Below are 27,940 nucleotides of genomic sequence, written 5' to 3'. Positions count from 1 at the left end.
TTATGCAAAAATGTGCATACATACCATTTACATTTTATTTTACACAAACAGAACTTGTAATGCTGCATAAATAGATATTAGTATATTTACTTAACATTAACATTGAAACATTATAATACAAACTGGAGTATTGAAGCAAACCAGCAGCTCCGGCAAGATTTTGTGGTGGATAAAGCCTGTAAACCCAATCAAATAGTGTGTTTCAAATCAATGTTAGTACTGTACTGTATTACTGTTTGGATGGTAAAGGATGGCAATTTCAAGGAGTTGTGTTTAGAATGTGTTCATCCCCCATTAGAGAACATTTTTTGAAAATCGTTTAGATACAGAACCTGAACCCGGCCTGCACCCAACAGGTGCACTAAAATATTCTTAGCAAGGGATATTGTAAGAGAGAGTACTTGAACAATGTCACAAAGCTAAGTGCAAGAAGCAGGGATTTTAGAGGTAACCAGTGAGGATTGAGAAACAAGACACAAGATTTATTATGAAATCCCAAAGTATTTATGGGTATTGTTAGCCAAGTCTGTATATCGTTTCAGTATCATTTTAGTTATACTACAATTGGTTGACAGGGCTGGAGGCAAGCAAATATGGCATTATATTTAGGAGTAACAGGACAACCTTTGTACCCTCTCACAGATAATCAAAGGGACCTTGTTCACTTGGTCAAGTATTTGAATTGTGCAATCTGTGGAATTCTGTGAGAAACCATACTGCCTGGGACACTGTTGTAAGGCCGTATATCCCTGGACACTTGCTGTGTTTGCTTTTATAAAGTCCATACATGTAGGACTTGAAATGTTCTGACTTTAGCGCCTCTTTGTGACAGCATAAAAAAAAACACTGTGGCAGACAACAATGCGCCCTGTAATGATGCTAAATACAAGAGTTTCTTTTTTCTTCAAAACCTTTATTCTGAATTTCTTAAAGCATTTAAAATTCAAATTAAAACAGCACGTGTCAATCTTCATTTAAAACAACATTTTATATTATTGACATTTAATAGCCTAATGCAAAAAATTATACAGTAGATACAACTAATAAATCATGTAGCAAAATGTTTATTAATTTGTGTACTTTTATGATGCATCAGTTACAACACAGCTACAATAAGGGTCAAACGCTAAAAACATACTCTACATACATTAAATTATCCATTAGTAGATTAAAATCACTGTTTGAAATAAAGCATTTTTTATGTATGGTTAGATTAAATAAATTAGTTTGAGTAGAGCTCAACAGAATGACAGATTGGTCAAATGATAGTAATCAATAAGTCACATAGGACATCACCCAGAAGGTTTAAACAGTGACAGATATTATTATGTAACTACTATGGACTGAGAATGTACAATAGTTATAAATTCGGACAAACGGTTATGCTGCATATGCTGAAATTTGACAAAAAGCACTTAGAATAAGAAATAACAAATTTGAAATTCAAATATCAGATCAACTTGCATTTTAAATAGTGGCCACTTACAAAACATGTAATAACAGTCATGTTAAAATCTAAAGTGAGAATGCGGTTAACTGGAGGACAGTGAAAACAATCATCTTTCAAACAAATTGCACCATCACATCACGTGTTCTGTTTGTGCGTAACCTATTAGCAGCATACGTAGGCATGTTTTTAGCGGTGTTAGAAATGGGAAATGTTGCCTCCAATGAGGATGTTATTCAGGAAATGGGGCAATATATGTATGATTAAGAAAGTGGGAAAAAAAACCACAAGCATCACTTACATTACGCATTACCCTGTGTAGCCTTGTATCATATACAACTTAACTTAAACTGCTATTCTTTAACCGTGTCCTCAAAATACCTTTAACAGCACAAACTGAACATACCTGAACCCAAACCTTTCAGAACCTCAGGAGAAGAAATCTCGTAGGAATATTATCGTCCAGTAATCGTAACAGATGTTTGACTGAGGAAGATATGTTGTATATTTACCTCTTATGAATCAGGAAATAACAAAGTTTGCACCGAACTGAACTAAATAACACAGTCTTCTCTATGGAGCTCTGGATGGTGTGCTGATGTTTCAATACTTGCTGAAGTTATTAAACTAGTTTGAGCTGGTTTTCCGGTTACCCCCTCCACCTCTTGAAGCCCATCACCATACTGCATCCGTAACATAATGTCACCACAAACGCAAATATCTGGGGGAAAAAGACAAAAGTAGAGAAAGCAAAACAACAGTCTGAAAATAATATAATATAATACATATTTTGTTTTAAATCCATTACAAGTGCTAACAGTCTTTAAGTTATTTAAGACGTCTTTCCTAATTCAGCAGCTGAAAAACAACACATATGAAACAAGAACAGTAAGCTGAGTTAAGCATTTTTATAACCCTACCTAGCAAATGTTTATGTTTGCATGATAATTGGCTGAAAAGTTTATTCTCACATATTGTGTAAAACTCTTCCAAAAGGACGTATTCTTTGACATACATACAGAATATGTTGCCTTTTACATTAGTTTCTTAAGTTACACATTTTGGGTCAGCACAGAGGTTTGGGTACATTTTGTCAACAGAAAGTAAGACATACGTAACCTAATATGTTATATTAGCCTGACTTGTACAAATACAAATATGATGAAGTGCATGTGATTAATATAGAAATTAAAACATTTATTTGGTTTTGTTTTTTCCATTAGCAGATAATCATAATTAGGCAAGTGAAAGATATGCATGTTAATGAATATTTGATTTTGCATCATTATTAATATTTTCTTTCTCTAAGTACGTTTTCTTTCTGTCAAAGACGAGGCTAGCACTTGCTTTTAACACCATAGTGTTTTATGTCTGACAGGCATGCAAACAATAATCTGTTTATTTATGGCCGTTCTGTGTAGTGAGCAGGGAGGTTACTTTGTACACTCAAATGTGTCAACTGAGGACCTATCGAGACCCTGAAACAGTAACAGGACGGATGTCAGATTTAATTTTACTTTAAAGATTATAATCAATTAACCTTTTTATTTTTATTTTTAATCTAAGGCCCTTTTAGCAGCTCAACTCTAACTCAGTAAAGTCAACAAAGGAAGTGACATTGGGCTGTATTGAATCAGTTTGTACGGTGAGTCCATTATGATAATATGAATTAGAATGCACTGTGTGACGGACTTAATTTGAAAAGATATATAGCACTCACCGTGGCGGCCACATTAATACTGTATTGCCTTTCATCCAGGACCGTGAATATATTGCCCCGAGGGTAAGTTATACACATGACAGTTTCAGTGCTGTTAGGCTGTAGCTTGATGATAGCTCCTCCATTAGCCGCTGTAGTTGCTGCCTCCAAAACGGAGGCGGCAAAGTAGAAGAGCAATGCTATAAAATGGTAAAACACATCCTGAGGGGAAAAGAAGAGAGAATGCATTAGATATAAATACAAACAAAGTTAAAGTAGTAGAAGTGCATGGAAACAAAGAATGACCAACATGTGAGTTTTATCCTAGTGGGTAATTATTAGACAATGCACCGGTCACTGGAGCTACCTGGACTTTGACGTCACATAACAAACCATTCTTTCTGTCAAAAGAATCACGCTTTTACATGAATTACATTAACACGGTAGATACAACATACATGGCAAATAAAAGAGAAAGAGAGGAAAATGTTTAGGTGATTTGGAAACCATCATATTAAGAAAGAAAATAGAAATAAAGATAGAGACTAAAGACACAGAGGGAACGAGGGCGTTTCAGAATATTTAAGAAGTTTAATGAGAGTTTGTGTTGTCGCTGGCCTACAGGCAGGCCTTTGTTGTCTTATGGTGTGAGCTCATCATCCATGTCACTCATTGTTCGGCCGAAAACAAACAACCCCAGACGCCTGGCTACTCCCGGGAGCAGGGCCTGGAGCCGGAGGCAAGGCCAGCTCTATCTGAGAGCCCAGACTCAACAGAGTACAGTACAATGACATAATATAACAACGCGTCATTTATTTCCCCTTATATTGTAGATATCATACCTTTAGTTATTGCACTCATGGGAAATGCTCTCCAATGTTAAGAGATTGTCTTGTAATAGTGATTTTATGTTATTTATATTCTATATGTTGTACTCCACAACTGCATGTAGGTGCTAGGGTATATTGAAAATGCCTAAGCAGGGTATTTGGTGTGTCTATAGTCTAGACTCATTATTATATAAGCTTTTTAGACAAGGAAACCAGCCTAAATGTGATGTCCACTGAAATACAAACTGCCTCATGCGCTGCACTGATTTGTAGCATCTCCAGCTACACCTCTTTAAGCTTTTTACATACAACAAGAAGGCTATGCTCAATAGGTTTACAGCTAAGCTTTATAATGTACAGAAGTTACAAAAACAGCTATTTCACAGCAGGGCTGCATTTTACATTTCAGATTTGTGATTTGGGGTATTCGTTTTTATTTAGATAATTGCATTTGTAACTCTTAGTTTATTTTAAATTGTGTTTGTTTTGATGTTTCATTACAACAGCAACATTTTGGTCCATTTAAAATGTTATGATTTATTTAGTGTTGACGTTATATTGGAACAGCAAAATAATTCAGTGTATTTAATGAAATGTATCTTTATTAACCTGTTATAATTCTGAATGGTCAATAAACTATGAACTATATAAACGGTTTACTTGTATTATCGATTCGGCTGAAGACGATTTGCTCAATTACCAGCTGGTCTATAAAACAGTACAAAATGGCCATCACAATTTCCAAAGGAATGAGGTGATGTCATGATGTGTTGTTAGGACTCAATGAACTTCAAAAAGAGAAATAATGTTCTGTAAAGTAAGACAAGGGAAAGAAAATAGTTATTGATTAATTTTCTGCCCATTGGGTAATCAACTAAGTGACTAACCGTTGCAGCTCTATTTCACTTGGTGCTGTATTATGTTATTAAATCCTAGCTCTACCAAACTAACTAACAGTACCATAGTTGTCTGGGAATTTGTGGACTTCTTGGACTATCAGCTATTCTGATGGATCTTGTCTTAGTTCAGTTCTGAACCACCATCAGCTTTCAAAATGTAGACGTTTATAGCCTAATGCTGGCAACAAATGACAGCCAGCTTCTAAAAATTCAAGTTACCATTTCTGTCTAAATTACAAACCTCCCAGAGCTGTAACTGTTGCTAGAAAGTCTTTCAGGACACCTTTACAGTACAACAATGATATGTGTATATTTAGAAAGTTGCTCACATCTGTTATTGTAACAACTTGGCTCAGCTGTGGTCTTTACTGGCACCCAGTGTAACAGAAGCACTTCCTTTAAGATGAGGAAGTATAACTGCTTATGTCAGGTTATGTGGCATAATGCTTGGTGTGATCTTACAAGAGAGCTAATACATAAATAAATGATCTGCCTCACTGTGCAGTTAGATCATGAATAAACTATTTATTTAGTTTAGGTCGTTTAGATGAACCCTCTCCCTGCAGTAGTCTTTGTCAGGGACATAACATGCTCTTTTTAGAGAAATGTCTTTAATGTTAGGATACAAAAGAATCAGTTCTGTGTGCCCACACTTGGATAAGTGCCGTGTGGAGGTGAGTGAACTCATAATTTAATTTATTTTTTGTTCCCCGTAGTGGAACACAATACGCACAATGAAACATATTATGCACTCTATCAGCAATCACAATGACTAAATTATTTTTTACTTTTCATAAATTGAAATAAATAATGAACATTAGATATTCGTACCAAAAGCAGCCATCATACTGTACATTAGACTACTGCATTACATAAATGTGATCTTGTACAAATAGGTTAGCTGACTTCTGACTTTCACAGGCAGTCACTGTTTGATATGTTGACAGTTCATAGCACAAGTTGAATTGAAATACTGTCTCTGCCATAAGACTGACTTGCAGTTTTGCCACCAAACCAAAGCCATGACAACTTTATTAAACACTTGACAGCCATCTTCAAGGTTCCCTCTTAAGTTTTAACCTATGGAGCTTTTTTTCATGTCATGCACTCGCACAAGGGCACACATGTACATCATGCGCACATGAGTGTTGCCATACACAGTCCTACCAATGGTGTCCCACAAGTCCACTAATCTACAGGTGGCTGGAACACGCCAAGATATGTTGCAATGTGCCAGCAATAAAGATAGCTGCAAGCTAGTAGTATTTAAAATACCTAAAGTCATTGTAAATGTCTAATGAGGAAGGAAATGCATTCAACACGTTTGGTAGGCCTAAATGCGTTTTGATGTGAATGGAAACATGACTTTTGTTTGTTTACAGGAAAACTCCACAAGGCCCCTTTAAATTTCAAAAACAGACAGCAGGACAGCTGTGTACAGATAGCAAGCCAGAAATACAGATGGACAGATATGTAGACTGACTGCATGACTGGCTGATCAACTCATTTATCTACAGCTTACCAGGAAATTCCAGTCAGTGATGATGCGGTCAGCCAGGCCAGTGACGAGGATCGTGAGGTAGGCGGAGGAGAGGATGAAGGTGGTGAGGGAGACAAACATCACCCAGCCCTGCAGCAGAGGCACGGGCACATTGGAGGAAGCCACCAGGATCCATACTAGACCACCAAATAACTGGGGATAGAAACAAACACTTTCAGGGGACACGTTTGTATAGTTACAGGTTTAATGTCAACTATTTATGACGCGTTAGGAAGACATCAGGTATAATAATTATGCATAGGTATACTGGTAAGGTGTATTGTACTTATAGATGCACACATTCAACTTTTGCAATATCTGTATAGTATGTGTTACCCTGTGGTGGAATGTAACTAAGTACATTTACTCAAGTACTGTAGGCTACTTCAGTACAAATTTGAGGTACTTGTACTTGGCTTGAGTAATTCCATTGTATGCAACTTTATACTACTACTCCACCACATCTCAGAGGCAGATATAATGTACTTTTTACACAACAACAATTAGTTAGTAAACTAGTTACTTTTCAGAATATAATTTTTAATACCCTTCCAAGATAAAGAAAAGACTCTAGTGAAGATGTTTGCATACAAAATGTAGGAAGTTTATAAAATATGATGGTTAATTATAAAAATTAAACAACTAAACAATATATAGGTCTACAAGTCATTTTTCATGCAAATAAAATAAATCATGTCACCACTTTCTCAAATGTGAGGATTTTTCTGCATTGAGTACTTTTTATTTTACTCTACATTTATATTATTATACTTATATATTTATACTTTTACAACATTCAATGCAGGACTTTTACTTGTAACAGAGTATGCTTACGGTATGGTCTTAGTACTTTTACTTAAGTAAAGGATCTAAATACTTCTTCCACCACTACCTATACTAATACCTCACTGAGTGTAAATCATTGGATTATTGGGGATGACCATATAAGGTGACCAGGAATAGCTGTGGTGCACCAGCCCGATATGACTCAATGAATGTATGAATGACTGATAGCATGTTATAAATGAAACTGTATTAAATGTGGAGCATCCTCTGATTGGTACATCAATAATTTTGAGACTGTGCATGATCTTGAAGATTGCTTATAATGCACTCTGCTTTATTAATGATCACTATGTTTGGTGACAGAATGCAAGGCAGAGTAACACATGTTATATTTGATATCGTTTATTTTTGGATAGAGGCCTTCAGATGCAAACAGATAAGTAGTCAAATCACCATAAGCATGTGACATGTAAGGACACTTTTTAATATTGTGAAAGGAGCAATAACACATTTGGTATTTTACAGGCTGCCTACACAGGTCTATAAGACGCAGGTGTTTTGACGCTCGAGGCGACTTTGCCCTTGCTTTGACTGTCAAGAGTAAGCAAAAAAAAGTCTCAAGCAATCACAGCGGCGATCAGTGTGTTGACAAAGTTTAAACACTTGATCAGTGCACACAACACAGAGGAAAGACAACTTCTAACTGGACTTCATCAATTATTAATAAAGATATAGTGACTACATGTTCTGCAGAGTCTACAACACCACTGAGGTCACTGTTATAAGAATATTACACACATTAATAACCTCTTTATACAAAACACACTTACTATTTCTACACAGACAAGTGCTCCAGAGTAAGTTCTCAATACTTCCAGTCCCAAAGGTAGAGAAATAGTTGGCGCTGGGAACGAGGTGGCAGCGGGATTAGTGGCTGGTTCCGACATCTCTAAATCTCCCTCTCTCTTCTCTCTATCTCCCCCTCTCCTCTGGCTCTCACCCTCTGTCTCCCACTGAAAAGACTCCGTTGAACAAAGGACGGGAGCAGTGGAGGAAATTCCTCCGGAGTCATGTGTCCCCCAAACAGGTCGGACAGGTGCAGGTGCCACTCCCTGGAAACCAAGGCTGCGTTCAAAGACCTCACGGAAGCTCCGTCATCCAGATAGCCATTTTATACATTTCATGTCCGTGTAAGAAATAATGACAACTTTGAATCCACTTTAGTAGTTTTATAGGTTGTGTTGGTGACTATTGCAGTAGTTTGAATTGAACCCACACATTTAAATGACATAGATAGAAGATCATAATCCATGGGAAAACATATTATTTATTCTTTAAAATATTGTAGAGACCAAGCTTTCATGCAGTGGTGGAATGTACATTTACTCAACTACTGTACGTAAGTAGCCTACTTTACTCAAGTGGGCCTACTTCCTTTTTATGTAACTCTATGTAACTATCTACTACTTTTTAGTCCACTGCATTTACCTGATAGCTTTAGTTAGTAGTAACAAAAAAAAATGTATTAGTGACCTTTCCAGTGAAAACCCTGCATCTTGAAATTTGATGATTTTATTAGAACTTTTCTGATAAACTGATCAATGGTTCCTTTGTTGGTTAAAAAAATGCTTATCCTTGGATGAGCTGGAAAATTCATCGTCTCAAATCAGAAAACAGGGCAGGTTTTCTGAGCTCATGTAAAGTTGACTTTTTAGAGATATGTTTATAGAATATGAATATTGATTTAGATTAAACTACACAAAAGTGTCTAAAGTAGTTAACATTAGCACAACCTTAAATATATACAGATACACATTAATGCAGTAGAAATATTAACTACAAAACATCATATTTATAAAACATTGACAGGGACCATTTTTTGTGCAGAATGAGTACTTTGATACTTTAAGTATGTTTGCTGATATTTCTTACAAATGTTACAAGTAAGGCTTTGAATGCAGGACCTTTACTTGTAAATGAGTATTTCAGATCACAGTGTGGTTTTAGTACTTTTAGCAAAGAATCTGAATACTTATTCCACCACTGCTCATATGTGCAACACTGGCAGGAGGGAGCCAATAAAATGTGGATGTGTCATGTAACTAAGCTTTTAATTATTTATTAGGTAGAAGTTATAGTACAATAGAGAAGGAGGCTAGAAAATACTATATCCAATACCCATAATGAATGACAACCAAATGTTTTTTCTTCATGTCAGTCCAGTCATCCCATATATTGATATAACTGTTTATTAATGTTATAACATGCCAATACATTTGGTTTTGGCAGATTAAATCTTCTGTCAACCGTTGGAAAAGTAGTATATCAAGTATATCAACGGCTTCAGGGTGTGTTTACGATGATGAAACACCATAGACGCATCACTCCTTTACTCCTCCAATTATTTACATGACTTGTCTGCTCTCCACACCCTAAATGTCAATTTGTGGTGTAATTTTCATTATAAAGGTATGTGCTCATCTTCTTACTCTCGTACTTCTGGTAATTCCAACATCAACTGAAGGCAGCAATTTAACTCCCACTTTGTTGTTAGTCTGTCTCTGTGTGAGCAGCTACCAGCAGACACCACAGCTCAGAAAAGTGAGAGGGAAAATCACATAGCTGGAGTAATGACTATTGATAGCATTGATTTCTTTAACACTGTTAGAAAAGAAATGAGGGCTAAGAAACAATGGTGTGTGTACTGCCTGGTTAACCTTCCCAGTGCAGAGTAATCAAGTTTGAAAAGTAAATATTAGTTTCAGTTTCTTGTGGTAAGCCACAGTTAATGTTTCGCTAGGACTTGGGTTGTATGAATCAATATTGATATAACCTCTTAAAGGTCACTGAGCTTAGTTCAATTTATTGGGGCCGGCAGTTAGAACCAATACGACCACCTGTATCCTATCATGTGATAAAAGACAATTGTTTATAAGACCAGCACTGCCCGATTGGAAATCTTTTTCAAGGCTTATTTTTTTCAAGCGTAAAGGAATGATAGGTTTTGAGAATATTTGACCCTGTTCTCAGTACATAGAAAGACATTTCGATGGGTCCTCACTGTCATCATAGTGAAACACTGAAACATTTTCTCTGGCTACCCTCTCTGTGATATTTAAATAAGGACATTTAAAATGAGTCAATCCAGTATTCTATTGTCCATGTTTTTATTAGAAGAAAACATTCAGAAGATACATTTTGCTTTATGCGTTTCGCTTTGAACGGCTATTTATGGAAAAAGCATAAACTAAATATTAATAAACGTTATTCTGAAGTTGAAAAGAAAATCATTCAGTATATTTTTTGAATGGATAAATGACATTTACATTTATTTAAGTGCTTTTTTATTCCATAACATAAAATAGAAAACTTAACTTGGACGAAACATTGTATTTGAAAGCCTTTTTAAAAACACAACAAAAAGTTAAAGTAATCATAATTGGATCAAAAAACATGTATAGGGGAAGAGAAGACAAGAGAATGGTTGCCCACGGGACATTAATACTCACACACCCATGAAAATAGTTTATTACATGGGGCGTCATTAAATTTTCTTTTTGAACGCGACAGCTCAACACAATCCTCATTTCCATGACTATTGTTGGGCTCCCCGCTCTGCCAGAATCCGATATCTACCAGAGCAGTCCCATCCACCCACTTCCAATTGCCCTCATGCTCCTTGTCCGACATACCGATCCAGGTTATGCCATTAGGTAATCTGACAAAATCCAGCACTTCTTTGGTCTTTATAATCGCCAGGTCCGCTCCTCTGACTTTACAGTCTTCTCTGCTTTTTTCCCAGGTTTTAGACTGCACCATCAGAAAAATAGTAGCACTTGTCTTGAAATGGTTTCCATCCATAGCTGCAAGTTTTACCTAGAGATAGTACAAATGCATTTTAGTTATTGTGATCATGAAACCCTTAAGTTTCAAGCTAGGATTCAGGGACCAGCAGGAAACACATTTTGTTAAGTGACATTATTAAGTAAGTCAAAATGGCCACTCCTCAAGCACACGCCTGTTTTAAAACATTATAACATGAAAAGCTCTTAAATGGAAATGGAAATTGATGGTCACACACATGTACACAGCACAGCACACACAGTGAGATTTAGACTCTGCATCTAACCTATCCTAGTATTAGGAGCAGTGGGCAGCTAATATATTATAATAGCTCCCAGGGAGCAGTGTGGGGGTCCGGTGTCTTGCTCGAGGACACCTCAGCAGTGCCGAAGAGGTGAACTGGTACTGGCAGGCCACCTTTGGGTTCTCAAGCCAAGACCCTACAAACTGAGCTACTGCCGTCCCATGAACGTCACTCCTCAGTGTAACCTGTTACCCAACAAAATAATGTTGCAAAAAATGGTCTTTGGCCTTGGAAGTAATGCTGGATTAGCGAGTTAGCCAGACATGCTAACAATTGTTCACACTTCTGTCAATTGCAGTTTGAGGCTTTAAAATAATAACTATATTATACAAATATCAAGCTTCAGTGTGTTGTAAAGATCCATAGCTCTAGTATCATGCAGTGAGCATGTACTTGGTTAAATGATTCTTACACAACTGTGCAGAATATTGTAGCTAGAATTGAACAGTTATCCAGGTTAATCTTTCACTTTTAGAGCGTAAAGCATACTGTTTACAAAACTTTGACTCTGAGAGTTGCTATTTTGGATACAAGGCTTTTGTGTTGTCTGTTTAAAGTTATACAGAGGTATTTAGTACTTCTGTTTAACATTTACACAGTACAGAATCATTTAGGCCAGTTGGATTCATCAATAACTAAGCCTTGTACTTGCATCGCTAACGAGAAAGCAGAACAAGTATTGGGTTGTCTGAATTTCCTTTTTACAGCAATGAAAGAAAGATTCCATTAAATTTCCGATTTCTTGCTTCAGTACATTTCTTACTTGTTATGTTGGATTTTAACGTGTTGACCTCCTCTTGTATCTTATCTCGACTTGCAGTCATAGCGTTGTATTTTCCCTGCAGAACCTCCATCTCCTTTGTCAGGTTGCTGGAACTATTCTTCATTTGGTCTAGCTCATCTCTCAGAGTGTCTCTGTCTGTAGTCAGGTTTTGAATCAGGTTCACATACTTCAAGTCCTGATGACTGAAAGCCCAGGAATCTGCAACAAGTCAATGAGAAAACATGAAAAACTATCAAGTGACCACTGTTAAACAAAAATAAATTGTCTCAGTGTGTACTTATGCTCATTGTTAAATCAGTGTTGTACTTACTGTGGGACACCACACCGATCAAAATCAGCAGAAGAAGCCCCAGACACACTGCAGCAACTCCAATCCACCACACTGAACCACACATCATCACAATAAGACAATGAAGAAAAAACACAAACATGCAATACAAATGTGTAATTTAGCTTAAATTGTTTAGGCAGCAGTACATCATAGGCTTCTTATAATTACTACAACTACTATCTCTGTTACAGTAAATGTTGTACTGCATATTGACAGTTAGATGTAGATTGGTTAAATGGGTATTCTTACCTGGAATTTGACGTCCACGAGCCATCAGATTCACACTGTCTTCCCCAACCTCCCCTGACTTGCTGTTCAATGCCACTGACATCTGTCAAATTTGTGGGCAGCTTTTATCAACGTCCAATTATTTGCTGACACTACAAATGCAAACCTGTGCGGAAGACATGGTTTGAGTAAAGACTACCATTTGGGCTAGAGTCATATTTAAAGCAGAACTCTGGGATTTGTTTTCACATAATTGTGAGTTGTATTGGATATATGAAGCATTTAATTCCATTTTATACACTGAATTCCTCCAAACACACTGTTAATCATTTGTCATCGTTATACATTTACCATCTACACTTTTTAATTGTATGCTTGTAATTGTGCATCATTGTACATTAGCAGTGTATTTTAACCTGTGGTTTAGTTTCTGTCTTTTATTTGCATTAGGATTGCAGACTGAGCCTTTAAGAATGGCACAGTCAGCAAAACCTTTTGCATTTACTTCCTTTTTAAAATTACAGGATGTAAGCCTTTGTTCACGTGCTGAAGTGTGGGAATGTGTTGTAAGAAATTGTTATTTCATAACAATCTTAAAACAATCTATCCAGGCATTAATATTAACGCTTGCCATGTAACTTCTGCAGGTTATTCACGGCCAAAGAGTAGGGCAAAGCAGCTCCAAATGTATTCTCTTCAACTATTGAAAGTCACCTTAACGACAGCACATGTTGTGTACATTAAAGCCAGTTGTTCATGTTTAACAGCATAACAAACAATGGAAAATAAATGATGGTTACATTTTTCATAATTTCAACTCTTATTTATTTAACAGCTTTTTATTATCACATGACCAAAGGTGGTCCTATATAGGAGAGAGATCATGCACCTGTACTACTGCAGTAGATTGCAAGGAGACAGAATTATTAAGTGTTTTAATGAAGGGGCAATTTATTTTATAATATGTTGCTACACAGCAAACCATCCGTGTGTCCCCCTCTAGAGGCTTAAAGGTGCACAACACTAAGAAACCTGACAATTACTTTAGGAAGTTAGAAACCCCTTTACTGAAGAAAGGTCAGGAAGCATCTGCAGCAGTAAAAGAGGAAGGATTTCAGAAGAATAGAGGAACAGCCTCTGTTACTGGAACACAATTTGTTTACTAGAGTAAACCCTTAAAAACTATATATATGTGAGAAATTACTTTTACTTTTATTCATTGCACTGGAGGAAAACCAATGTATTACAGGTCATCCTGAGGAGTACATGAACGTTTTAACACATTTCATGGCAATCCATTCAATAGTTTTTGAGACATTTCACTCAAAACCACAAATTATGAATGCCTCGAGAAAAATGTTTGCCAATCTATCTATAGATAATGACACATTTCTCAGGATAAATGAAAATGTTTGACGTGCAGATGGCACAAGAGAAAAAGTAAGAGGATCACCAATTGGAGTCATCCACCGGGGACCAGGAACGTCTGTACAAAATGTCATAGCAATCCATTGAATAGTTGTTGGATGACCGATCGACATTTCCATCCATCGAGCCAATGAGGCTATCGAGGCTCTATCACCATCTAGCACCTAAATGCAAGTGTAAAACATTGAAGCTACTGTGAAGCCTTACCTGGATCTCAGGCTGAACCAGTGTTACAATCTGCAAGCCAGACTGTAATGCAACGTTTCCCCCAATGTTTCTTGTCAGTAGTCCCTCTTCACTGCTGGGCTTTGATTGGAAGCACATGTAAAGTTAATAACAAATTGACATACAATGTGGTTAATGCCAATTTACAATAAAAAGTTCAGACCTATTATTAATCTGCAGTAAGTATTTTAAGTGTCTGCATTGTATTCCAATCCAAATTCTGTCTATTTGTCTTTCTGTCTGTCTGTGATGTAATGTGATGTAATGCCATTGTTCAAAGTGAAGCAACATTATCTGATAATGCAGGTACACTTTATTTTCATTTCAGTTCATTTTTTATTACATACATTGGACATTTTACACTACAAAATATATATTTATACTTATATCTTTTTTTTTTGCATGCAAGTCTAAATGTCTCATTGACTCATGATGACGTTGGGGGAGGTGTCCCTCTTCCTCCTCCTCCTCTTCTCCTGCTCTTTGAGAACTCGCAGATGAAAAACATGGTGGCTTCACACTCCACACGACTCCATGTTCCAGTGCTGAGCAGCTCCACACAGCTTGAGTTTGTGGTGGGAGATATTCTGGAATTGAGCTCCTCCTCTTGGCCCCAAGCTGCAAAACCCTGCAGAGGGCTGGAGTCTGCATAAAAATGACTGCTTGTTCCATCCTGATGACAAAAACATAGGAAAGAGAGAAATAATTAGAAAGATATTCACAACAACTCTATAGTTCCTAATTATTTAACCAAGCTGCAGGAGATTTTAGCCCCAGATACTCATGCTCCTTCAGAAAACAGTGGCAAAAGAGGACAAAAGGACCAAAAACTGAAACTCAACCTGCTGTAGTGTGAGTGTGTGTGCGCACATTATGAGCATCTGATGGGGAACCACTTACTGTGTCCTTGCTTTGAGCCTGCACTCCTATATAAACTCTTGTCAGTCCTGCCTGACTGACATAGTCTGCCATGAGACGATTGGCGTTGCTGGTTTTTGGCATGGCCAGGGTGCCTCCTCTCAGCTTACAGTTCATCGTAGCCTCTCCGAACCTCTTGGACTCCTTCACTAGCAGGTAGTACCTCTCTTCTGTTTCCTTCAGCCCCAAGATGACTGCACAGGATTAAGCGTTAAAGAAAAGAAAGAAATGTAATTTATAAAAAGAAAGAAACAAAACAAGTCAGAAACCAGTGGGTCAGTGCTATGTGCCATTATCCCTTTTCTATAGTGGGCCAAACATTGTTAGCGGTGTTGTAAGCTTTTTCAGTTCAATCAAATGATTGTAAGGGCATTGGCATGGTATTATGAATAAAAAAATAAGGAACTATACTTATACCTTTACTGTATCTATATGGCAGCTTCACTTTGCTTATCAGACCAGAAATCACAGGAAAGCAAATGGAGAGAGAAAAGCTGTGTCTCGTTGTCAAAGTTAATCAAATTACATGCCAAGAGTAAGAACAGGCATGAGAAAACTAAATACTGTAAGTATTTCTTACAAAAGAACAAAAGACAAACAGGAACTTGGTGTTTATACAGTTTTCCAGCCCAATTTAGTTGCAACCTGAGATGCTTTGAAAACACAGATTTCAGATGTTTTACATTAGAACATAACAACAACGTAAGGGAAGGTAATATAAAGAATGAGAATAAGGAACAAAAGAAAGATTAAATATTAAGTAACACAACATTGTATTTCTTAGAAAGCCTACAAATTCATACATTCAATATTAACTCCATATGGCTTTTCCCTTTTTGTCTTTTGAGCTGCATATTGTGATTTTCACACTTTTGAAGATATTCAGCAGGCTTACTGCCCTGAACTTACTAGTGTATGCTAAACCATAGATATCTAACCACTCTGGACTCACCGTTCTTCACAAACTTGACAGCCTTCCTCAGCTTGCCTACATTAACATCCAGCTGTCCGACCACCTTCCTGTACCTGCCACAGTCACATGTTGTGCCTAATAGATTAAATAAAGGTCAGCACATGATTTGAGTATGAGTTATTAATAGCACAGAATCACCTTCCTGCGTTATGACTGCTACAACACTGTACCACAGTATATTAGTGTGAGACTTTACAGTCGAGCTCCAGTGTGCTTTCTTTGTTGTATGACTTGACAGCGACACCATTTCAGTGTTTGACCCTAAAACAATTGTTTGCTTTGTCTGAATGTTTAAGATCATTGTGCAATTGGGAAACTACTGCATCTATAAGATGTGCTACAACATACATGTTATAGCTGAAAGTTAGCTATATAACCTCAGTCATTATTCAAGTTTAGAGTTTTCTTTTTTCTATTTCGGTAGTCCACACAAGTAAACATTACGTCATATTGTAAAATTAAAAAGTAATAAAAAATTCAAGGAAAATGTGAACAAAAAACAAAATAAACACACGAAAACTACAAAAAAAAGAAAAATCAATAAATCAACAATGACAAAACTTTATATGTTATATGATAATTACAACAAGTACCCACAGTTTAACTAAATATTCAGTAAAACATTTGAAACAGGTAAAAAATTATAGATGTACCAATACATTGTAAAGATCTAATGAAAGATATATGTCATATAGTTTAAAATAATGCAAATGAGTAAGAACTAAAGTTTGTACAATGTGACAGATGCATTGTTGTGGTAAACATTTAGCACATGTCTTACAATAATAACTGCCAGACCTCGACCCATAACTGTGACAGTTCAATCTTCATCTTCAATCGGCTTTGACCTCTTTGTCTGTTGTCTAACTCTAACACGACTAAAACATTCATCACTGTCATAAAATGTTCTGCCAGCTGAGTTGTATTTTATGCTGCTATGCTGTTTTTCTGCAGTAAAGGGAGCATCAACTCACATTATACCGTTTTATTTATTACAGTAAGTGGCAATAATATAGTTTGCTCAACTCTATATTTACCAATTCAAACCCACTTAAGAGTGTTTCAGGTAAATACTGACACATTCTCTGTCTAGGCTGTTTATTTGTAAATGTAAGATTGCTGTAACATCATCATGTTGGTCTGAGAGGAACAGAATGGTGGCTACTGTCACTCATAGGACTTGAAGAAAAGCAATGTCTGCATGCTGTAGACTTACTCACCTGGTTTCCCTTTTAACCCAGAGGCCCCCTCATAACCTGTATCACCTTTGATACCTACAAAGCAATAGAAATCACATGGGAGACAATTCTTATAATTCAGACATCTGTGATCCTGGCTTTTGTTTTATTCGCTTAAAATATGCTAATACCTCAGGCTAATAATTCAACATACTGACAGCTTCTTGTGTTATTACATGACACCCTGATGTAGTAACACAATATCATCACCAGATGGCTGTATCATACATAAAACATTTCAAATGTGTGCACTCAGGTTTAGATTTCCTCAGGTCAAACGGTGAGCTATTGTATTATTATCAATTGCTCCGAATAGACCTCAACATGACAACACAAATAGTTTTTGTGACTATAGAGATGTGGTTCAATTGTAACTTTTGTGTGTAAATGTACTCCAGAACATATTCACATATACTTGAGCTTTACTGTGGAAATGAACGGAGGGCATTTTGTGGAAGTGGGGTGCAGTACAAACAAAATAGGCTGGTTTTGTATGAGGACATTGTACAATCTAATCCGGGCTGAGTGGCTTTTGAATAAACAGTTACAGTTTGAGCACCCAAAGAAAAAAAAGTGAAAAGCCAACATTTCTGGCTTCACACTTATTATCCTGTTGCAGTATGAAAGCTCCATGGGTAATAAAGATAAAATGCTACCAGATATGCAGCGCAGTGTCCTCTTGGGGGCATATAGTTACATTCACCCCAAACTGACCTGCTTCAGTTCAGTTCAGTTCATGAATTCACATTTACACATAGTTTTATAGCTTTAGATACTTTTTTTATTTTGTCCAAGAAAAATGTCAGCCCTGTAAACACTCTAATAATAAGCAGACAGATGCATAGAATTATAGCAGATACAAACTTGCTCATGTATCATGATAATAACGTAAACATTTTAATTAAAAGTACTCTCTGTGAGTGAACCTGTAAAATGAAAAGAGTAGTAGTAGTAGTAGCAGTCTTTGTTTGTGAGCTGAATTTGTAAGCTAAAAATGGGTTTTTCTCTAGGTGTTTTATGAGCTACAGGCGCTCAGGATCAAGGGAAATCCAAACCTGTGACCTCACTCCTTTGCCTGAGATGGCTGATGCACAGCCACTTTCCTGTAAGTGTATTAAACATAATGAATACTGAGAAGAGTGAATGCCTAGAATGGCAGGGGAACATGTCTGCTCATAAAAATAAAGATAGAAATAGTTTCAGCCACCCTGGGAAAAACAACTGAATGACATCATACTGTAGGATTATGCTTTCTTATATCTCTGGATGTGATTATTTAAAACATAAAATAAATGGGAAATAGTCCTCCTTGTGTATATTAGTACTAATAAGGTTTTCTGATTTGTTGAGACATGTCTGTTCTACTTATTTTAATGTTTTTAGTCTATGATTATGGAACTGCAGTGCTTGGACTGAGGAGGAGTTCAGGAAACTATATTTCTTCTTTTTATGCAATTATAAAGTCATTCAAATCCTGTAGAAACCTCACAGCTACATTTTTGCCATTTTTGTAGCCTGTTGTTGACAATTACAGTCAGGTTACAAAAGTGTCATGGCCCTGACGCACACATTTATACACTTGATGGTTATAAAGACCATCAATCTTTCTCTCATTTTGTAAATATTTTTTTTTTCTCAGGACTCTGAGGATAGGAGCATTTCCACTTGATGCACTCTCTAGTTTGATTTATTGTGTACAACCTATTTGACTTAATGCTTATGTTTCCATAAGATCTATGTTTATACCATAGTATAGGGCTAAGTATAGCGAAAGAGAACTGATAGAGGAGAGACAAAGACTGAGACAGTGTTGACATTAAAAGTGCTTATAAAATTACTTTTTTCTTATACCTTTGCCTCCAATAGGCCCCATCTTTCCTGTGTGGCCAACCTCTCCTACACGCCCTGTCTCTCCTGACAATCCTGCGGAAGAAAAAAAAGAAAGAAGATTTGGAGAAGATTTAGAGTTTTTGAGACAGTAAAGAAGTCTCATCATCTCAGTTTGAAATGATGACAAATCCAACTCACAGTGCATAATATACAGAAAAAGGTAGTATACACAATGCACACCAGAACCTCAAATTAGTAGTAGGAACATCATTATATTCTTTTATCACTCTTTTATTCTATCATTCAGGATAGTCATATCCTTACAATTATGAATGGCGTTCATGATTTCTCTTTTGATTTTTGATTATTTTGTTGTTTTCAAGCCTAATCAATATAATTGCATGCTCTCAGAGATTGCGAGCCCTAAGGCTTTTTTCCAAACAATCACTGCATAGTTTGGTTCCCAAATTGATGCTGTTATTGTTATTATTATTATGCCAGTAAATAAATTAGAGGGCAACAATGCTGATTTGTTTTGGGCAACAACTATTTTGTGTTGAGAGGCTGTTTGTGGAGTGAAGATAGTCCGTGGGAAAGTGTGCATTGTTGCAGCTTTAGCTGGTTAGTCAAAGTGGAAGTCGACTGCATGCATTAATCTTTCTATGTAATTTTGCTATTTTCTGTTTCTTTGATTCATGTACAAATGGTGCAATAGGCCTCTCTCACAGCAGAAATGTTGACTTCACGGTAGGAAAAGCACAGGTGTCACTTATAACACTAACGAAGGCTCCAGTCTAATCAAGTGCTCCAGTGAGAGTGACAGTGAGCCAGCATGCATGATACCAGAACCTGCGATCAAAACAGCTAAATGGAATCCAGCCATCTTGAATTTAATCAAAAATGTCTGTCAATACTGTCTTCCACGAACAATACCTATCAACAATAATTTGATACACGGAGCATGATTTGAGTAGAGATGATTGAGTTATTTTATTTGTAAGCACATATTAATGATCTATTATTATCTTTGATCTGATTGTTGTCACCACAATGAAAATGTCTCTGTAATCTGATTACTGTCATCTGCCACTCCACAATCATGTCAAGGCTGCTTTAGTTAAGTGTTAAAAGAAACACTGAGAAGGCGCATGATTTTAGATTTTAGGACGTTACAGTGAAAGTGTAGGAGGACAGAGAATAAGTGTGTGTGTGTGTGTGTGTGTGTGTGTGTGTGTGTGTGTGTGTGTGTGTGTGTGTGTGCGTGTGCGTGTGCGTGTGCATGTGGGAAAGTAGGGCTGCAGAGCAGACTGAGGCTTTCTGCCAGCACTTGAATGAGTATTTCCTCAGGAAACTATTCAACTTGAAATTGATGGGGTTTGAAATACTAAGTGACACATTAGAGAGGCCTATTGCTATTAGAGGGATTTGCTTCACACACATACATACTCACACACACGGCCAGATATTCATTTCCCATTTCCCAGTTTCTCATGTTGATTTTCTACTTGATGATTTGTGAGAAGTGTTGGCAGAATGTGTGAGGTCTTATGGATTGTGTGTTGTCTGGTAGACTTGGCCTATTGGAGATTTCAGTGTAATGTTCAATTTTTGCATAGTTTTCAACATGAATGCCTGAGAAGCACCATCACAAAGTAAATATTTTGACAATACTTATCTGAGCGCTGATTGTGAACCATGATTATAGGTTTGTTTTTTTGCTATATGAAGAAATTGAATCTGTTGGCCTCTTGTTATTCCTTCTGTGTCTATAAAAGTTGATTAATGTTGTTTTCGCAGTGCTAATGCTTGCCAGTTAAACCGTCTATCTAAACGTCCAGATAACAGTCCTCCCTATCACTGCAGTCGCTCTTTATAATGGCCAACCCCTCCAACCGGTTCAACGTCTGAATTCTCCAGCTGCTGGAGGATAAAGGAGGAGAAGGCCACATGTTTCATTCAAATCATAGAGCCTAAAACAGCCTAAAGCTATTTCAAAAGCGCTCAATGGACTCGATGTTAAAAAGGCTTAATACAACAAACAATACAAGATATTGAAATGCTTAGCAGACCTTGGATCGTATTATCCATTAGACATTGTTTGCTCAAACACACAGCACATATGAATACTTTTAGAGCTTAGTGGACAGAGAAAAGAGAACTGGCTCACACGGAATAAAGGCGTTGAACCAGATTTTTAATTTGTTGTACATATGGTTCATTTCTAGCTGTCCCAACAGGTTCCTCCGAAGAATTGAAAACCTTACATAACACCTAATTCTGTCTGTAACATTAAACTTTACCAGTGTTACAGCAAGTAAAGGACAATTAACCAATGTAGGAATCCAGCACCACGGTTTGTTAACATTAATAAGCTTGGAGACACAAATTGTGTTTGTTGCCACCAGAGCATTCACAGTCATGTATTCCATTTTAACATTCCAAAATTAAGCAACTGCTTCCTGTAAAACGTCCTAACTTAAGACAGGGAATACATGCGTCATCTGTTGAGCTCTTGACATACTGCAGTCACAAAGTCATCATAGGAACCTGCGTTCATTCCTACAGTAAGCATACACACAGAAAAACCATAATGATTGGGTTTGCTATACTGTTGAAAAATACCCACAAAGTTGAAAAGTTGAAAAGGGGTCACATGTATATACTTTCTTTCTGTTTACACTTTTGGAAAAGACTCAAGCAGTCCTGGCATGTGTCTCTCACACATTCTGATGACAGAAGTGTGTCTGTTGTTGTAGAGTGTGTTCATGTATGTGTGTGAGGACCTCTGTGTGAAGTTATTGAATAAAACAAACATTTGCGGAGACCAAGAGAGCAGCCAGGAACCAGTGCTTTTATACTGTGAGTGTGTGTGTACGTACAATTATGTATTGTGTGTTTCATGTACATCTTCCCACTTGTGTCTACATGCTTGCTTGCCTTTTGTGCATATAGTGTATTGTATGCATGTGTGCAGACATCTGTGTATATCATATGGCTGGTTGGTTGGCCAGCTAATACCAGCCCAGCTGGAAAAGATATGGCGAAGCGGGACGCCACTTCTTTCCTCAGCAGCAATTAACACGTCTGCTTCCTCCACAGACACACAGCAGTGCATGTCTGTCTGTCTGTGTGTTTTTCTGTCTGTCTGTCACAGAGCAAAGGAAAACAAGCTGTCGAGAGCAGGAAAAAGCAAAAGCTACTGCCAGGGCAAAGTCACGCTTTATGTCTGGAAGTACAAAAAGTCTCAGTACAGAAAGAAAAGGCGTGATTGTTTGTCCAGCTTCCAGCAGCAATGTAAATTCTATTTTTATTACAGAAGGGTGAAGTCAGACATTATGCTTCTGTGCAAACATAAGAGAAAAGTGAGTCTTTATTCAATCTCACTCATCTAACCTGTTATTGATTTGTTTAAAAGAATAAAAAGTCGCAATTAGGTGAGATTATTTCACCAAATTTAAAAACAAATGATCTTTTTCAGGAAGTTTAAGTATCTGAATAATAGTCCGGTAACCATTGTTCTGTGTTTGACCTGTAACTGGCACCATGTTGCTCGTGCTTTCGGCTTCTACTTGAGGAATTTTCAAGTCTGTGATTCACTTAATGGGTGCCATTAAAACAGACCTGGAGTCACTGTGATTATGTCAATATTTGTCCACAAAACAAACCAAGTGTTATTTAATGCTGGCCTTAAAGGGGAAGTTCACCAATTTTACAGCTCAACGTCTGTTTACAGGTCTTGGCCAGTACTACTATATATATGGGGGGAAACAAAATTGTACCAAGCCTTTGTGGCTCTAAAGGGAGTAATGCACTTTAGTCAGTGTCAGTTTGGGTTGAAGACTACAAGTTTAAAAATACAGAAGTATTAAGAATTGTATTACAATCTGGGGCTGTGGAGTTTCAAAGAAATGGTCTTACCTCTGTAGCCTGCTCCTCATCTCTGCTTGAGGCAGCTGCTCAAGGCTACCTTGGCTACTACTAACATAACACAATCCGGCAGACCTGTCTGTGCTTGAGATGCATTATGGGTAATGTAGTTACCAGATTTTGACAAGAAAGAAGAATGTATGGAATAAAGAAGACTATATCTCTGGTTCAGCTGCATCGATTTTATTCTTTTTTTTTTAACTGTCCATTGTGAGACACTGTTAAAGGACTGCAATGTTAAATCGGTGGAGTACTCTTTTTTTCAGGGAAGTGTCTTGCATTATTTTTGTCTCCATAACTACTTTAAAATACTACTTTATTCCACCATATACGTACAGTATATAAAATAGATGGACTGCTGCTCAATACCTGGACGTCCTGGTGGTCCAGTCTTTCCCAGTTTTCCCTGATTTCCCTCCTCTCCAACTGTACCTTGGTCTCCTGAATTAGAAAGTAAAAGTAAAGAGTAGCGTGAAAGTGTTATGCATAAGAAAAGCACGTATCCCATTATGCACAGTTCAGTTCAGAAGGGGCCTTTTGTGTGTACACAGCTAACTTGCTTTCCCAGTGTGGCAGGGATTAAACCTGCATATTCCCACTCACTGACGGCATGGATGGAATACCAAAGCCATCACAGGAATATCAATACAACGTTATCAAAACTAACAGTTGGCCAACAACTACTACAGCACCGCACTCGAGTGAGAGAGTGTTTGAGTACTAGTTTGAGCGCAGGCCCAGTTGTGGATTTGAGTGCAAGTTCTACTGTAAGGTTAAGTTTGAAATCCACTTTGGATGTTTATAAACATTTTTTCCATATTAATCTATGTTTATCCAAGCCAATACACTTTTCAAAAGCACTAACTAACTTTAAGTATTAGTGACACCACATAGTTTTCAGCGTTGAAAGCACAAATGCGATGTAGGAGAAATATCTCTGTAGGTCCACTGCCCAAAGAGCTCTTGGCAAGAAATCTTGAGAGTGTCTATTAGAGCTGGAATTTTGCCCCAGTTGTTGATGCCAACAGCACTTTATATCTTGTGCTGGGCTTTGAATTAAGGATTGTTACAAACCACCTCCATTAGACTGGAGGAGTACTTAGGAAAATGGATTATTCAATTCTGCAAGCTGTGTAGACACTTTCAAATAACTAAATCTTTGCAATGTTAAGTGTTTTCTGACTGCACAAAAGTATTTCCTTTTGTGAAGTACTGAACTGAAACCCTGTACAGTGAAAATACCTAACATGTCTCATTTGTATGATTAAGTCACAGAGAGATTTCTCATATGTCAAAACATTTTCTGGCAGTGATATAATATGTTAGTAAGCAATAGGATCACTTTATGTGACATAAGTTAGTAAATTCAAAATGTATCATCTAACTTTTTCAACAAAAAGAAAAATGCCGGTAAATCTATTTAAAAATGCTGAAGTCAAAGTACCAGTAAACAATAAAAATGTATTGTAAAAGGTTAAATAAATAAGACATTTTTTTGGGTTATGAAACATAGAAAAATCCACGTCCGACACCCACTCGAATACGCAGACATGAGAATACACACGCTCAGAGACTGACTCTGTGGTCAGCAGTTTATCTGGGATGAGTCTTGGACAAATAATCAGTTCAGTTTAGTGGCAGCTGTCTAAATACACACTGTCACAATGGGACTTTGTTACTATAGAGAAAAATCTTGTGGGAAGCTGACAAAATGTACACTCACTTCCCAGACACATGCACAGTGAGTGTGCATGTTGACTGCTGAAGTAACATCTCTCTAACTTACTTTTAAACCAGATCTAAAAGCCATGTTGCTTAGCTTAAGAGCGTATTTTATTAGGTCTGTCTGTCTGTCTGAATCAGCAGGGGAACAAGCTACTGGATGTTGTAAAATGGAAAGCACACACAGGGAGGCATTCCCTCCAAAAAGACTATGGGGTAGCAGACTGCAAGCTAATAAACTACAGGACATTACATGCTTGCTACCTTTATCAGTAGCTCTGTAAACCCTGAAGCACAATCGGGGTGTTTCCTCAGAATCTTTCATTTGACGCATTTACAGGTATTGACGTTTACATTATAAGGACATTTAGTTAACACTCCTATACATTTACTGTGAAGCCATAAACCTCAATTGTCTGATCTACAACAATATGAACAAACAATAATTAAGATTACGATCACCCAAGAACTCAAACAGTATAATAAAGTATATATGAGAATACATTTTTTGTTGCATTACATCACACAAATTAGTGTGTTTAATAGGATTTTGAACTGTACAGTCAGGTTTAAACAGAAACACACACAGACACACATTTTACCTTTAGCTCCAGGTAGAAGGTTATTGGTGCAGACTTCTGGAAAGGCAGAGATGGAGTTGAACGCAGCTGCGAACAGACAGAGCACCAAGATTCCCATCATCTCCCGATCATCACTGACCACTGAGGAAGATCCTGATTTTTAGATTTGCACTAATGAGCAAACATACTGCAGAGAGGCTCAGAACAGATCTGTACACACACACACATACACGCACACGCACACGCACACGCACGCACACACACACACACACACACACACACACACACACACACACACACACACACACACACACACACACACACACTTGTTTATAGAGTCTTATCAGTTACTTGTCATAATGTCAAACAACACTTAACAGAGTACTGCATTCTTGTATGTCTTGCCCCTTGGAATTTGAAACTGTGTGTAATTACAAGACTAGCAGTAAGGTTAGGGTTAATGCAATGCTTTGTTTACTTTACAGTTGAACAACAGTACACCCTACAGTACACAGTCAGCAAAGATACAAACTGATGACGGTTCAAACCTTTCTGTGTACTACTCACTATAAAGCCAGAGACACCAAGGCAATCAACATTAGAGATGACAAATGTCACATTTGCAGAGCATGATAAAATATAATATCTGACTGTCCCATAGATACAGTCCATTTGTTGCTGCATTGTATGGCATGTCTACATGAGGATCAATGAAAAAAAAAACGATTTTCTTATTTAAGATATTGCAGTACATATAGTCCAGATGACAATAACTTAACTGTGACGTGCTGAGTGCACAGTACGTAATATTTAAAATGCCTGGGTCAAAAAATGCCGGAGAATTTTTCTTATCAACAACAAGGGAGTAGCACCTCTGGGCCTGCACATTTTTTACTCTCTTCTCTCATCGTCTTTTACTCTTCCTCCCACCCTTTAGACCACAAACCATTTAGTGGGAGAGGTTAATGCTTACACATGCACTCACACAGAAACAAACACACAGATGTACGTAATGTACGTACATGCACACATAGAACCACAAACACATGATATACAAAACGTGTCCATGCACAAGAACAATAATGGATGCACACACACAGATTCTTGCACAATTGCATCCTCTGGTTTGTCCCCATGTGATTAAAACATACAGGGATTAGAGGGTTTGGAGGCCTCAGAGGGACGGAGAGAAAGGAGGGAGGGTGGGTGGCAGAAAATGTGAAAAGAGACAGACAAGAGATAATGAGAAAGAATGAGACGTAATTAGAGAAGAAGACAGAGAAAGACAAGAGACAGAGCAAAGAACAAAAAGGAATGGCAAGTAAGGAAGAGAGTGCGGTCAGAGCCACATGTCTTGGCACAAAGAGGAATTTCCTTATTCAAGAGTTATGCTCCTGGGATGTCTTAAACTCTCCATCAGTAAGGCAAGTCTTCAGGGTGTAGTGTACTCTTTTCTTTGAAGACAGGGAGGGGCTGATGTTATAAAGACTATTAATTGAAAAATAAAAAACTGGGACATTCATCTTGAAATTGTTGTTGTTCCCTGGGGGACTGAGTTGGCTTGTTGTTGCTTTGAAAAGCAGCCATTTTGAGGGGAAGAGTTAAATGGTTCGTTGTCTTTATTGTGGTTGACCTCTTATAATGTTATTTGTATGTACAGACAGAAATCTTTCAAAAGTATTGGCTGGGAATTGATAACACGTTTTTCAGCTTACAGTCAAGTTGCAACTTATTTCAACAGTTGCAAATACTGTGTTCTTCAAAGAAAATAATATGGGCCTGTTACTCAATTGGACAAGTCATAATCATTAATCAGGTCCCGCTGCTGATTGTAATGTTTGTTTCTTTTGGATTATCTTTGAAAAACATTTTAAAACCACACACACACACACACACACACACACACACACACACACACACACACACACACACACACGCACACACGCACACGCACACATACACACACACACACAGGCACGAAAATATTTCAGGTCTCACACAGTCGATATCAGTAAGTCTGACAAAAGTTTATTTTGGCTTCTAACACTGTTTGCTCCAAGCTTCGAAGTCTATATCATTTCTGCGAAGGAATTTGTTGACGTCGGACTTATTTTGGTACGAGTGCTCTTTTATGGCTCTGGCTTTTGGTGTCAATAACTGGCTAGCTGGTTTTGCATGTTTAATGGCAGTTATCAATAAACAACCAATGCCAACAGCACACATTTGTGTGGTCAACATTGGTAAAATAAAAGTCATACATGGTGGAAAGCATAGCCATTGGGACTGACATTGGGATATTGTTTGACTGACTCTTAACAACATAACAAGGGTGAGAAATGCTGCAGCTCTGATGGACTTGCTGTGCAGGAAGTGTACTGTTGGTTGTCTTTTCGCTGAAGACACCTGC

At 37.4% G+C, this 27,940-nt stretch overlaps 3 protein-coding genes across 3 annotated transcripts; all 3 read right to left on the bottom strand.

Moving 5' to 3' along the window:
* Window positions 1–969: 969 nt before the first annotated feature.
* Window positions 970–8,332, bottom strand: mal2 (mal, T cell differentiation protein 2). The gene is made up of 4 exons (XM_029450740.1): window positions 8,032–8,332; window positions 6,398–6,568; window positions 3,168–3,368; window positions 970–2,168 (listed from the first exon to the last, which is right to left on the bottom strand). Exons 1-4 carry the CDS (start codon window positions 8,146–8,148, stop codon window positions 2,097–2,099), a joined length of 561 nt encoding a protein of 186 aa, XP_029306600.1. The 5' UTR covers window positions 8,149–8,332; the 3' UTR covers window positions 970–2,096.
* Window positions 8,333–10,351: 2,019 nt separating this feature from the next.
* Window positions 10,352–12,794, bottom strand: LOC115021447 (CD209 antigen-like protein C). The gene is given in 5 exon segments (XM_029451907.1): window positions 10,352–11,009; window positions 11,011–11,077; window positions 12,112–12,330; window positions 12,443–12,514; window positions 12,713–12,794. Coding segments are annotated over 5 exon segments (750 nt in total). The 3' UTR covers window positions 10,352–10,699.
* Window positions 12,795–14,653: 1,859 nt separating this feature from the next.
* colec10 (collectin sub-family member 10 (C-type lectin)) lies at window positions 14,654–25,711 on the bottom strand. The gene is made up of 7 exons (XM_029452085.1): window positions 25,555–25,711; window positions 23,600–23,671; window positions 19,325–19,396; window positions 17,456–17,509; window positions 16,215–16,310; window positions 15,245–15,456; window positions 14,654–15,017 (listed from the first exon to the last, which is right to left on the bottom strand). The coding sequence occupies exons 1-7, from the start codon at window positions 25,652–25,654 to the stop codon at window positions 14,772–14,774; spliced, it is 852 nt and encodes a 283-aa protein (XP_029307945.1). The 5' UTR covers window positions 25,655–25,711; the 3' UTR covers window positions 14,654–14,771.
* Between the last annotated feature and the right edge of the window lie 2,229 nt (window positions 25,712–27,940).

Source organism: Cottoperca gobio, chromosome 16 (assembly GCF_900634415.1).
Source record: "Cottoperca gobio chromosome 16, fCotGob3.1, whole genome shotgun sequence".
NCBI lineage: Eukaryota > Metazoa > Chordata > Actinopteri > Perciformes > Bovichtidae > Cottoperca > Cottoperca gobio.
Note: the sequence above shows the minus strand (reverse complement) of the source record. Positions and strands in the feature narration are given on the sequence as shown.

Bases quoted from the DNA above. Each gene is read 5' to 3' on its own strand.
- mal2 (XM_029450740.1), bottom strand. From the start codon at position 8,148: ATGTCGGAACCAGCCACTAATCCCGCTGCCACCTCGTTCCCAGCGCCA. The intron at 6,569-8,031 runs GTAAGTGTGTTT...TTCTATCCCCAG, and splicing joins CACTTGTCTGTGTAGAAATA to TTATTTGGTGGTCTAGTATG. The intron at 2,169-3,167 runs GTGAGTGCTATA...TTTTTCCCCCAG, and splicing joins GTATTAATGTGGCCGCCACG to ATATTTGCGTTTGTGGTGAC.
- colec10 (XM_029452085.1), bottom strand. From the start codon at position 25,654: ATGATGGGAATCTTGGTGCTCTGTCTGTTCGCAGCTGCGTTCAACTCC. The intron at 23,672-25,554 runs GTAAAATGTGTG...TTTCTAATTCAG, and splicing joins CCTTCTACCTGGAGCTAAAG to GAGACCAAGGTACAGTTGGA. The intron at 19,397-23,599 runs GTATTGAGCAGC...TTTCTTCCGCAG, and splicing joins TGGACCACCAGGACGTCCAG to GATTGTCAGGAGAGACAGGG.